At 43.5% G+C, this 13,991-nt stretch overlaps 1 protein-coding gene across 50 annotated transcripts in view; it reads right to left on the reverse strand.

Moving 5' to 3' along the window:
- The window catches only part of SIPA1L1 (signal induced proliferation associated 1 like 1), a 399,857-nt gene that overhangs the window by 7,263 nt on the left and 378,603 nt on the right, over positions 1–13,991 (reverse strand). For all 50 annotated transcript variants that reach the window (XM_058293142.1, XM_058293172.2, XM_071213827.1 and 47 more), the window contains 4 exons: positions 9,121–9,360; positions 8,159–8,324; positions 3,041–3,287; positions 443–589 (listed from right to left, as the gene is read on the reverse strand). In XM_058293142.1, coding sequence (XP_058149125.1) covers positions 443–589; positions 3,041–3,287; positions 8,159–8,324; positions 9,121–9,360 — 800 coding nt within the window. The remainder of the gene's footprint in view (positions 1–442; positions 590–3,040; positions 3,288–8,158; positions 8,325–9,120; positions 9,361–13,991) is intronic.

Consider the following 13,991-nt stretch of genomic DNA (forward strand, 5'->3'; position numbering starts at 1 on the left):
AAAGAACAACGCAGACAAAAAACGTGCTACCATTTGAGGAGAGATGAATGAGAAGGGCATAAGAGGCATCCAACATTTGTGAGGGTATGGGGCCTGGACAAGAAGTATGAGCATCCCAACCTAGCTGATTGTGCATTTAGCAACGAGATCTTTAAGATACGATGGAAGTCCCAGGATAGAGGTTCTTTTTAGTCAAGTGACTGAAAAGATTCTTGGTCCTCCATGCTATAAATTCCTAGTTAGCTATAAATTCCTGATCCCTATTGAGTGTTCAATAAATGTTAGCTCAGCTGGTTTCTGGCTGGGTTGGTGACGTGCATATACTGCTAATGTGTCCAAAGAGGCAGAGCAAAGACTTGTCCAGGACACTCTCACGCCACTGCACACTTCATGCCACCTGCGGGACCCTGCGCTGTCCTCTTCAGCCCTTTGGCAGACTCACCCTCATAGGCTTTGGCGGCATCCACCAAGTTGGACCAATCCAGATCCGCAGCGGCATCGGGCAGGGGCATCAGGCCAGGGTCGGGCAGGGGCTGCCTTCGGGTCTCTTGGATGTCAGTGAGGGAGCTGTCCGAGGCTGAGAACTCTCCTGCAGGAAGGGACGAGGAATTTTAGTTCTGTCCACAGTAGAACCACTCCAGAATGTACCCATTTCCTGTTACCACAATGGATACAAACCATTAGTTACCTGGAACCAATTTCTGGTCTAGAAGGCCATGTGTGGCCATTCTAAAGCTGACTGGCCCCAGTCTGTCTTCATTTTATTATAACCTCCTGCCATCTCTCTTCCAGTGGTGTAAGTCATAGAAAAGTTAGTTTTGCACCAAAGCAATATGCCTGCTTTTGTGGGAGTTTGGCTGTTGGTCTATGCTGGGGTCCAGGACAGCATCTTACTTTTTCTCAGAGTCAAGAGATCCTGGCTGGAAACAGAAGAGCTGGGTTTGGGATACAAGCCAGGGGTGCTTATTTATACTTGTTCAAGGGGATAAAAGGGCTTATTTAAAAATTTATTTATTGCCTCCCCTTGCCGCTTGCTTGCTGTCTGCTCTGTGTCCATTCACTACACGCTCTTCTGTGTTTGTTTGTCTCCCTTTGTTGCGTCACCTTGCTGCTCCAGCTCTCTGCTGGTGCAGGCCATCAGCTCTCTGCGGGTGCAGGCCAGCTTATCTTCACAAGGAGGCCTTGAGAAGTGAACCCAGAGCCTCCCATATGGTGGACGGGAGCCCAGCTGGTTGAGCCACAGCCGCTTCCCAACAGGGCTTATTTTTATTTGGAACTAGATGGCCACTGTACACTGGGGTCTGATTCCTGGCCCATCTGCTCTGCATCCCAGGGATGGCCCATTGGTTTCGCAGTTGGGTGTATCCAGGTGGTGGTTTTGAAAATCCACCCACCCAGATTTAATACTCTGAAGGTGCTGTTTGGCTTAGGATTGGTGTTATTTTTCTTCCAAAGGGGACAGGGTCATCATGATAGCAACTCACTGAATCAGTTTCAGATGACAACAGTCCAACATTCAAAGGACCTTCTAAGATGGCAATTTGTTCAATAATAATACTAAACCACTGTAACTGACATCTTAACAGCTACCTTTGCCTGGTATGGGGCAGGGAGGAATGGGTGAAAATAGCCACTCTGTGCCATTTGAGGACACATGGCTACTGTTCAAGTGCGTGAAGGTAAGAACAGACGGGGAGGCTGATGTGGGCCCAGAAAAGAGGGTGAGCAGGGAAAATGTAAACTTCCTCAAAAGGGCCAAAGCTAGGTCAGGGACAAGGGCACAGTGTCTGATTCCTTGAGAAGGGCTGTCCTCTGAAGGAGACTGTAACATTCAGATTCAGACAAATGGTGCTAAAAGTGAAACTCAATCAAAATCTATATGTAACTCCAGAAATGTCTGTTTACAAGGAGTTAAAAAGTTTTGTCAATTTTGATAGCCTGGTAAATGTGAGTATATTTAGTACTTGTTTTCCCTTTCAATTTATGTAAAGAACTGCTTTGAAGTGCAGCTGCTAGTTAATAATGTGCTTAAAATTAGCAAAATTATGAGTAAATGGAAATCAACAAATACTGCAAGATATTAAATGCTCAGTTCTTTTTAAACTTGCTCTCACCAAGGGCAAGTAGGTGGAACAAACAATTCAGTGTGTCACTGAGAACCCTTCTGCCCTTTTATCTCTGGGGCCCAAATATCTACACTGGGAAAAAAAGGGCACCCCGCCCCACCACCCACACACATTTCGGTGGAATTTACTCCAAACGAGGCATGTGCTCAGGGATCAAGCCCACCAAGTAATGTTCTGCTTATGACATGAACTCACCACAGCTGTGGTAGACCCTGGAATGGGGTTGGTCGGAGAGGGAAGAAAGGAAAAGAACTCTGAATCCACAGTCCCCATATATGGTCCTTAATAATACTGGGATCCAACTCGGTCACAGAGCCTGTCAAGTATACATGAAGCAATGGCAAGGACAGGGAAGGGCCCGATTATCAATAAGCCCTTCCTTGAAATAGCTGGAATTTCCTGCTCATTGAATTTACAAATGAATGAACGAATGGGTCAAGAAATGAGTGTCTGACACCACAGGCAACATCCTCATGGCCTTGGAAAGACAGGGAGTAACAGTAAGGCTGAGTTATTGTAGTGGCCTTGGGGAGCCAGTGGGTACAATCCTCTGAGAAATAACTGTCATCTAGGGTTAGTCTAGTCTGCTCAATCGTAAGAGCAGCTAGATGTTTGGTAAAAATAGCCATCTCCCGATTATTCCTTTGGAGATTAGAACTCAGCAGGTCTTGGGAAGGGTGTGGGAATATGCATTTTTAGCAAGTATCCCAGATGACTGTTCAGGTCAGGCAAAGTTGAATGTCTGTCTGTGTGGTCTTCTGGGATTACAGGGGGGCAGAGGTTGAAGGAGGGACGGGTTGGTGAGCAGAGACAGTCTGAGCATGGAAGTGGGACTTCCCTCCAGTGGCAGCTGTTTCTGGGGACACTGGACATCCCAAACAAGGCAGTTCAGCTGCAGCTGAAAATAAACTTACCATGCAACGACTTCATTCCTAAGGTGTAAGAAGGCCTTCGCAAGGGGAGAGACTTGGGGAGAGAAGGGTACGTGCTACTGAAAAGGACATCGTTGGGCAGGGCTTGGTCCAGAAGCGATGCCCTCGAGGGGAAGAAGTGCTCCCTCTGGCTGCTGTAAATACTCTCATCCGACAGGGTTCTGTGCAAGGTCCGCCTTGAGGTGGGTGTGGGAGGGAAGGGAGACTGAGGAGAGGAGAGCGCGTGGAACTGGAAAACAGCGCAAGACAAGGGAAAGTCAGTGTTCTGGTTCAGACAACAGAGTTCAAAGTTTGGGGGAGTGGGGGGGTTAATAGAGTCATTGCTCCAGAAACACCCCATCAAATTCTAGAGTACTAACAAGGTCTACTTTCAGGGCCCACCATCTATGCTTCCATCCTCAAGGAGCTAAAATGAGAGTTCCTGCCATCATTTCTTCACAGCCCGGCATGCTGCCTGTAGTCTCTGAGTGCTCGAGACATGATTACAGGGAATTATCAACATAGTGTAGTGGTGAAGAGTGTTTGAGATGGAACAAAAGTAAGTTTTATTTGAATCCTCTGTCTTTGACCAAGACATGTAAGCTCTGAGCCCCAATTCTTTTAGAAAATGGGGACAAAACACTATTCAGGGTTGTTATAAAGATTAAATATTTTTTAAAAAATAGAGGAAAAAAAAAGATGAAATGAAATGCTGGATTTATCTGGATGGATTACAGTGGTGTGTATCAGTGGTATTAATAAATGATGCCATGGTCTCCAGGGAGCAGAGAGCTGCATGCCAGGAGGAGTAGCCTCAGAAGCTTGTTAAGTGATAACGTGTTTGCTGGGCTGTAAAACCATTTGATCATCTAAATATCTTAACTAAAATAATAGGTGGCTCTTGATAAACATTAAATACTAAGCTATACTAATGGAACTTCTCAAGGAAGATATGTTACATGAGTTTTGGAGATGATTTATTTTTTGGAGATGGGTTTCTATTCATGAAATAAAAAGAGAAAAGTCAGCTTTATAAGTGACAAATACTCAGTTCCAGATAGATGGGTTGTTTGTTGATGTCTTTTGTTTTGTGACCAGATTTGACTTGACTTGAGGTTTTACTGCCAACAGCAAGTGTCTGAGACTCTCATTCACTGAGAAACAAGAGATATTTAAATACCTGGCAACATATTTAAAAAGTCACCATAGTATTCTGCAGGCGAACAATAAAGTTAACCTTGTTTGGTCTCTCACAGGCTGCCGTTCACCTTTAGCAGGGAGAACAATCAGAACAGGTGAGACGTGAGGTCTGTGGCACTGCTGGCCAAAAGCCACAGTATGTTTTTCCATGACACTCTGAAGGGGTAGAGAGACAAAGATATAGCCATGGCTCCACTTAGGAGGTGATTTCACAGATGCAGAAATAGAGTTGTCAGTCAGGTTCATTCACGTGCTCTGGGGCCTTAACATGCTTCCATTCAACAAGCCAAGGGGTACTAGAGCCAAAGCTACCCACACAATGCGTGTGCACAGCTGCTGCAAAAACATTAAAAAAATTAACCCAGTGTATTGTAAATCAGCCCCAGGCAGAGCCAACTGTGTAAAACCTGTGTTCACTTTTAAAAACCCAAGATGAGTTTAATCCAAGGTACACAGATGCTGCCCAGGAAACTAAGCTGTTGTGATCAGTGTTTTTAAGTCTGTAAGTGGAGAGAACATAGGAAGGAAGTGATGGTTTTCCTTCTCATGCTACAGAGAAGGTGGGTGCTGGTGAGGTTAACTGTGTTTGTGATTGTAATTTGAAAGAAACAAAAAGAAAAAGAAAAACAACCTGGTTCACTCTCCCCAGTGGCCTGGTTCTAGGTTCTAGGTATCACTCAAGGGTCCCAACTACCAGGCCGGATCTCAGATCTCTTCATTCAAAAACTGTTGTCAATCTTTTTCAGCACCTCTGGTTTTAGCAAAGCAATTTCCTTTTCCAGTGAGTAACCTCACCCTAACTATTTTACAAGCAGAAATTCTCTCTACCGATTCTAGTTTCAGCCTCTTTGGGAAATATTAATAAACTTCAAGGCAGCAAAGTTGCCTTGGGTAGGAAACGGAAGGAAACAACCTGCTTGGACGCCTTTTGCCCTTTAAAGAGTAGCAGGATCTAGTCTTGCCCCCAAAATGTTCCAATGGCCGCTCGCCTCATCCCTCTTCAACTCCAACCTTAGAGGTGTGAAAATCTAGCTGGTTCCCGAGAGTATCCCCTGCCTCCCTTGCAGACCAGGTCTGTGGCAGGAAGAGTGACTCTGCCCAGTGCTGCCAGGTCCTGTGACAGAATCACGGTGGGGTTTGCTCTCAGTCCCAGAAGGGATTTCAGAAAGCATCTGGGTGAGGGGTTTTCAAACTGTGTTCCAAAGAGCCCTAAGGGTTCCTTTCAGCACCAAAGCACGGGGAGAGGTGCTGCCCCCTCCCCCATCATAGAAACTCTGCTCTCTCAATTCTATATATTGGGCTTCCATATACGATTTTACGTGAAAAAGGATTCCAGAGCTTTAAAATTATTTGGGACAACCGATCTACTCTGGTCCTCAAATTCACAGCTGAGGAAAAAGGCCTGGAGAGGCTGTTTCAGTCACCCCTCTCCCCTCACAGTTCCCACTCCCCCTGGCTATCAGTGACAAGCATTACCCCCAATAAGCAGGCGTCAGCTCTTCCTCAACACCTCTTCCTCAACACCGGAGCCATAAGAGGCCTCTTTCTTTGGCCTACACTGGACGTTATCTGGAAAGCAGCACAGACAGTTTGCACTGTTGCCTGTTCACCTGTCAGGTCACCTGTGTGACCCTCAAGGGACATAAGGTTATCCTATTTCTGCTGCCAATGAGGTTTCTTGGAATGTTACAGCTGCTATTTTCCTTGAGGTGGGAGCCCGGTAGCAGCTGCCGCTTGCCCAGCAGAGCGTTGCCATATCCTGCAGCAGGCACTCGCCTCTCCTAGCAAAGTGAACTGTGTTTTCAGAGTGTGGTAGTGACCCTGACATTTGATATTAATGACAGACCATATGTAGAAAGCAAATGTGGCATGTGAGTGGGTTCCAAGCATCACAGCCTTTTAAGTGCAGTGGTTTAGCCAGCAGAAGCACTTTCTTTGCAGAAGCTCTTATGGTAATATAGTTATAACATGAAGAAAATGTGCCCTCATCTCAAACATGAGTGTTAAAGTAATTCATTTTGGAAATAAAAGCCCAGGACCTGGAATAAGGGTAAAACAGACATTTGCCTTCAATTATTTCCAATGCATAAGTAAATCAAAAGAATGAGAACACTGAGTTTGCCCTTTACAAAACTGTTAAAGTAGGAATTGAGGAAAGATTCCTTTCATGGCGAGTTTTATTTTCCTCTAATCTCAAAGGAAAAGATCTGAAATAATTTTTATGTTGGATATCATACTAAACATTTTTATTACATCACTTTGGGGTTTGATGGATAAAGAAAGGAGTTTCATGCACTATCATTTTGCAAGGTTGCTAAGGAAACCATTTGTGCCCTGGGGGATGAGTCAGAACTGGTGAAGTGTTTCGCTTATAAACAGAAATTACAGATACCAAGAATGGCTATGTCTTTAAAATGATTTATTATGTTAAAGTTTATGTTAATAAATAAATTAAGTCTCAGCAAAACTCCCGAATGCTCCTTGGAGTACATTTAACTCCTGAAAATGTTCATTTTTTTAAGTTTAGGAGTTTTAAAAGCTTGAAAATTTTTTAAAGTTAAGTTGACCTATGTGTCGGAAAACACACACATATGCAGTAAGCATGTAGGTATCCACTATGCACATGTGTATGCAAATACTAGAATGGTAGTGGGAAAGCCTGACTATGATAACAACACACGGCTCCTTCAGCCTGTCACGCCTTTTTGAAGATGGTGAATGTTTAGAGTGTAGCTTCCACTTATTCTCAAAGTTCTTCTTAAATCGAACTTTCTAGTCACTACAAATCATTTACATAAGAACCCACAGTCCAGAAAGCTTCAAAGTTTACTCCATGACCTTCCCAGAGATAGACCTCCCTTTTTCCTGGGGCTACCTGATACACCTTGGACAGAAATACCTTATATGCAGGGTGAAATTCCTTGGGGCTGCACTCAATGAACACCAGGTCCCAGCCCAAGAGGCTGGTAACAGCTAGTGTATGCTAGGAACCTGGTGAGTGATAGCTGTCAGTCAGCCCACCAGCAATCAAGGGCAAGCAATTGTGTGGCCAACTGAAAGAGTACACACTTTAGAGGACAAGAAAGCAGAGAGCCCAAGTAGGGTTTAGACCTCTTGGAGCTGAGGAGACAGAACAAACCCTTCCAAAGACCTGCCACTGACACACAAACATAAACTCTGCACTTGTATTGAGGAGTTGGTAGGGAGGGAAACTGGGTTTTCAGGAAGGCATTTACAGTCCAGAATACTGAGAATGAAGTAAAGGGAAGGCTTAATGAAGGAAGGAAAGTCTGTAAAATTCTGAAGGTAAGTGTGCAGACTCAGTTTGCTGGATACAAGAGGTGGCGGGTTTTTTGTTTTTTTTGGGGGGGGGGCAGGAAATGTGGCAGAAGGAGAATGATTCTCCAGGAAGTTCCTCAGCAACTAAAGAGCACACAGCATATTGCCAAGTAGGGTTTCCTGGCTGGGTTCAGGGGGCACAGGCCAGGGCAGAGGGTAGGAAGTGAATTGGGGGTATCTGTGGGAAGAGGAGGCCCCATGGACAAAAGGCACTAAAGCCCTTACAGAGAACTTTACATATGACTAGGAAGGCCCCAGGTGTTCCTACACAGTTTGGAGGTGCAACAGCATTTAAGTGACATTCAAGGAAGAGTGTAGCTTGTGCACTGTGACTAGGATATGCTAGAAGAAGAGCCACGGGATATGGACAGGTTAATATAAAGACTCAAGAGATGTAGCCTCAGAAATGGAACATTTGTAAAAATACCAAACTTAATTTTTCTGAAGATTGGGTGATGACTGGAAGTGGGATGCAATGAAGAGACAGCAGCCAACAGTTCCTAGAAGGTGTAATTATGACAAGGAGCTCCATCATGTCTGGCTTTTCTTCTATTGCAATTTACCCCTATTTCTGTCATGTACCTTAAAATTCTTCTGTGATTCAGGAGTTGGGCTTTCAAGGTCAATCAGTTTCTTTAGATCCTCCTCAATGGTGGACTTGGAGGTTGGCTTAGGGGATGGCCCAAGGTCCCTGGTTGAGGCACGAAGCCTGGTGTGGGCTATTTCATTGCCATCACTCTGATGGCGCCTTGAAATAAAGGGGAAAGATAGTAAAAACCAAGTTAACAAGGTTGCCTCAAGGGCACTATGGGCTCTGAATGATTGAAGTCAATGGAGAAACAGTAAAGGAGATAAAAAGAGAATTACTTCTGCTTAATCACATCAACATCTACCCAGATAAATGTGAGTTAAAGAAACAAAACCAATTTGAAACACAAAATTAAGTCTGAATAATAAATCACTCTTACAGGAAACTATTAGTTCTCCTAAGCCAAAATTAGCAATAGACTTCTTAAAAGATCACAGGTTATGAATCTCAAATGCAAACCTTGCACAAACAAAAACAAAATAATTGAACAGATCTTTTTTTTTTTTTTATTCTTTTCTGTATTAACATGGCCAAACTGTCATTTTTATTTGGGGAACTCCCTTTCTAATATTCCCTCTGGTGCCTAATGGCCCAGTTAAGAACATGATTTGAAAAGGCTGTGGCTAACATCATCAAAGGGACAAGTGTGGTCTTCCCAATACCAGAGGGCCAATTATTCTGAAGAGTGTTCTTAAGTCGTCCTCTTTACTAGGAGATCTAAGATTCTCAAATCCAAATGTTTTCAATACATCTTTATTTAAGGAACAAAGTAAGTAAATAATTTAAGACAAGTTTTAATTAAAAAAAAAACAACAAACCCTGACTGAACCAACCTCACCTCACCCCCTCCTCACCCCCCAGCTTCTTCTGCCATAGAGCCACCCCCCCCAAACTTTCCAGTTCTCTGCCACGTTACAAGTGAGTCACCCAGCAAAAGCAGCAAAACAATCCTTACTTTCTTGTGTCCATAAATCCCACAGAATTTATGGTTCCTTCGGGTTTTTTCCATCCTATCAGGTACTTGCTAGTAGCGCCCTGGCGAGGGTAGAAGGTCCTCGGACCAGACGAAGAGGAGGAGGAAGAAGAGAAGGAAGGGGCGAGCTGGGCGGAGGTGGCAGGATGAAGCTCCTCTTTAGGTGAACTTCGGGCGCTGGTGAAAACTACTGGGCTGGCGGAGTGTCGGGAGCTCATGGTGCTGGGGAGAAGCAGAACAAGGACAAATCACCCACGTACGCACAAGTGCATCCCAGGGTCATTAAGCCAGTTATAAAAGTGTCTGCCCAGGAGAGGTTACAGCTGGGTTGAAGAGTAATGAATATTTCATAAAATATTAATGGAGGTGGATGGCTAAGACTTGCTTTCTGACTATAATTTAGTTATCTGCTGTCATAGACACGTGGTCGTTGGGGCTTAGCCTACACTTCAAATTAAAACATGAAAACAACCGAGACTGTCAGAGATCCTTTCAAACTGCTGGCCCCACTAAAGTTTGTTAAGAGTCAAGTCAGGAAGAGACAAATGATAGGGGAAAGACAACAGTAAAAGGTCTAGCTGTCTGTCTTGCTTTCCTCAGATCTAGGACTCATGATGACAATCGCCAGGGCCAGGCTCAGGTGGGGAGAGGAGAACAAATTAGGACACGGCTTTCCACATATGCACATACAAAGCCAAAGGGGTACAATGAGTTCTCCTTCTCCATGGCACCTGGCATTAATATCTACCCGCAAAAAAGTTGTTCATCACCAACCCATTTTCAACTTTGGTTAAAAGATTACAAAAAAGGCTAAAATAGACAGCTACTGAAACTTTCAAAATTTAAAAAGGTGGAATTTCCAAAGCTGGGGGTGAGACTTTAACTTCCCTAAAAATCTGGAGTACCTTTAACCACAGGATTTCCATGCTTCCTTCCCTGTGATCTTATAGGACCTAAGGTCACATCTGAGCTCCACTGAATTCTCCAGCTTAGGATGAGACAAAAGACAGCTGACTCTCAGTACAATAATCTTTTACTTAGTAAGGGCTTAATTAGCAATCTGTGATCCCAAAGCATTCCTCACCTATATTTCCATTTGCCAGGAACTAATAGTCTTGATCTGATTAAAGCATGGGCTTTAATTAATAATAATGTATCAATGTTGATTCCTTAGCTTTGACACATGTGCTATGGTATGTAAATTGATAACGATAGGAGAATATGGGTGAAGGGTATATGAGAACTCTTTGTATTGTTTTGCAACTTGTCTGCAAACGTAGAATTATTCTAAAGTAAAAAGTAAATTACAAAAACAAAACAAAACAAGAAGAAAAACAAAAGCTCTTTAATGGTCCCGAGATAATATATATGGGGGGAAATAAATCTTGACCCCCACCCCATACCTAAAACCTACATAAAAAGCAATTTCTGCTGGATTGTAGAAATAAATGTAGATCTAAAGATTCTGGACTATAATATGGAAGAACATCTTTATGACAGCAGCAGAGGTTTGTTTAATAGAATCATTAAGGAAAGCATTGAACCAAAAATTACGCACTCTATTCATCAGAAGACACAAGAGTTAGAGAATGTATGCAAAACAGATATCCAACAATGGGTTCCTATCCAGAATATATAAATAATTCCGAAAAATCAATAAGATACACAACTCAATAGAAAAATGGGCAAAAGTCTTAAGAAGGCATTTCAGGGAAGCAGACGTGGCCCAATGGATAGGGTGTCTGCCTACCACATGGGAGGTCCGTGGTTCAAGTCCCCGGCCCCCTTGACCCATGTGGAGCTGGCCCATGTGCAGTGCTGATGCGCACAAGGAGTGTCCTGCCACGCAGGGGTATCCCCCGCATAGGGGAGCCCCACGCGCAAGGAGTGCACCTCGTAAGCAGAGCTGCCTAGTGGGAAAGAAAGTGCAGCCTGCCCAAGAATGGCGCTGCACACACGGAGAGCTGACACAACAAGATGATGCAACAAAAAGAAACACAGATTCCTGGTGCTGCTGCTAAGGATAGAAGCGGTCAAAGAAGAACACACAGATAGCAGACAACTCAGGGAGGGGGAGGAAGAAATAAATAAAAAATAAATCTTAAAAAAAAAAAAAAAAAAAAAAAAGAAGGCATTTCACAGAAGAAGACAGCCAAAAGACCATCCAACACAAGTCTTAACATTCTCAATTATCAGGGAAATGCAAATTAAAACCACAATAAGAGACTGCAATATACCCATGAGAATGGCTAACATGAAATAGACTAAGGATATGAAGTACTGGAAAGGATGTGAAGCAACTAGAACTCTTTTACACTGTTGTGGAAGTCATACCTTGTTAAAACCACTTTGGAAAATGAGTTCACAGTCTCTACTCAAGCTGAATGTATAGAGCCTATGACACAGCAATTCCATGCCAAAGTATATATGCAAAAGAAATGCAAAAATATGTGCACCAAAGGAACAGGCACAAGAATTTATAATATCCCCAAACTGGAAAGAATCCAAATGTTCAGCAATGGTATAACGAAAAAATTGATGGACATATACTCATACAATATAAATACAATAGGACAATGATAATAAACTAATGTTACTTGCAACACATGGATAAATCTCATTGACAATAAGCTAATGATACTTGGAACACATGGATAAATCTCATCCACATAATGTTGACTTAAAGATATCAGTTGCAAATAATACATATGATACATTCCATTTGTAAAAAATCCAGACACAAACAAAACAAATTTATTATTTTATGCTTCAGGTTTGTTTTGCTTGGAGAGGAGGTGGGTAGTAACTAGGAAGGGCATGGCGGGTGGTCCTGATGTTGGTGATATTCAAGTTCTTGATCTGGGTAGTGACCCAGATGTACACTTATAATCTGTGCCCTTTTCTGGATCTATGTTGTACTTCATTTAAACAAACCCACCAAAAAAAGAAAAAGCAAAGGAAAGGACCTGAAAGAGAAGCCACATCAGTCCATGCAGCTCTGCCAATATATTGCAGAGTGCGGCAGGGTGTGGCAGGAGGAATGGAATACAGCGTAAAGATGATCCTGAAGGTTTTCCCCAGTTTGGTCTCATTTCTTCAGACCAAATGTAACCATCTCCTTTCTTCTTGCAGCTAGGAGGAACTAGCTCAAACTATGCAAAACATTACCACTTGATCAAGGTTTAAAATTAAAAAATGACAGCCCGCATGGTGAGCCAGGTCCACAAAAAGTGAGCAACACAGCAACATGATGAGGCAACAAAACAGAGATGCAGGGAAGAGTGAAGACGAGACACAACAGAAACCAGGAACTGAGGTGATGTAAGCAACAGGGAACCTCTCTCCCTCATCAGAGGTCCCTGGGATTGAATCCCTTTCCTAAAAATGGAACAGCTTTGGATTCTGTTTGGTCATTCTGGGGCAAGAATTCTGAAAAGGAAGAGAGGATACACGCATACATACATGATACCTCAAGTAAAAAGAGGAGAAGAGTAAAAAGGGTAACTGAGAATCTGGGACAGTCTGAATCTATCAAGACCTGGATGACCTGATGCTCAAATGAAGCCGTGAACCAAATGTACTGCATCCTGGTTACTTTCCATTCCCAGCCAGCGCAAAACTTAATAGAAGGAGATGCCGGAACGATCAATCTGCAAAAGTGAAGCCAGTCGTGGTGGATGCTGTCTTAAAGGGAGAAGTCCTGCTCGCTGCACCCTTTGCCGACCTTGCAAAGGGATGAACCACATAGGATGGGAGTTGGAATGTTATCAGCCAAAGCCCGAGTGCCCAACTTATGGGAGCCTGGTAAACTTCTGGATTTCTGCACACTGAGACCGCCACCTCCTGAGAGAAAACATCTGCCAGCCGCACTCTGTGTTGTTGAAAGCTACTGAGGGAAACATGTGGAAGTCGTATACTATTCAGGCATGGTACAGAGGGCTGGGTTTTAAACAGGCTGCTCCCGCAAAGGACGATATTTTTGGGAGGGGAAGAGCAGCAATTAGTCACCTGTCAAACTGCTGTGGCAAAATCTGGGCAGACATTGAAAGCTGGCCTAATACCAAGGGGGACTGATCGGGTGTCCTGTGATTGCTTGTGCAAATAAGCCTGTGGGTGAAAAGATAATGAGGAGGATAATGATTAAGGAGGACTCCTCCCTCTGTGTTCGGCACTAGCCAGCTTTGTACCATATCCATACAGGGCTCCACAATTTAGGGTGGCTCAGGAAATACTAAGACTGAAGGACTGGGGACAAAACAAACAAATGAAGTAGGAATGATAACGCTGGCAAGGGGGATTGCAGTAAAGAAAAAGAACTCTCCACCTATAAGGAGATCTTTTGTAAGTATAAGGGCACAGTAATACATAAAGTGTAGGGAGATGGGTAACTAAGACACACAGGAGAAGAGGCCTTAGGGAACACTGGACAAAAAGCTGAGAAGTGCAATGCTGAGCTATTTATTAAGGAGCTAACGAGATACAGGGTAGTGCTATGAATATTGTTATTTTATTAAACATAGCTGAGAAGAAATCATGTCCAGACTTATCATTTAAAAAGGGTAACAGAACAAAAGAGAACCATTGAGAAGAAAAACCACACTTATAGAATGAAAAACATAAAGGGGCTTCAGGGCTCTGCCCCCCACAGAAGCTTTGAACAACCAGCAAGAAAAGGTAGAAACATCTTTCTAAAAGTTCCGGAAAATAGAAAAAGGAATGCAGTGACAGGGCGAGCTCTGAATTAAGAAGAGGTCACTTAAAAGCGGTAGGATCTCAAGGTGCTTTGGCTGGCCTGTGCTCCCAGTGGGGATCTCTGTCCCATTTCTGGAGGGAGCAGATTCAGCATTGTGCAT

The sequence above is a fragment of the Dasypus novemcinctus genome, chromosome 3 (genome assembly GCF_030445035.2).
Source record: "Dasypus novemcinctus isolate mDasNov1 chromosome 3, mDasNov1.1.hap2, whole genome shotgun sequence".
In the NCBI taxonomy this organism is placed as follows: Eukaryota; Metazoa; Chordata; class Mammalia; order Cingulata; family Dasypodidae; genus Dasypus; species Dasypus novemcinctus.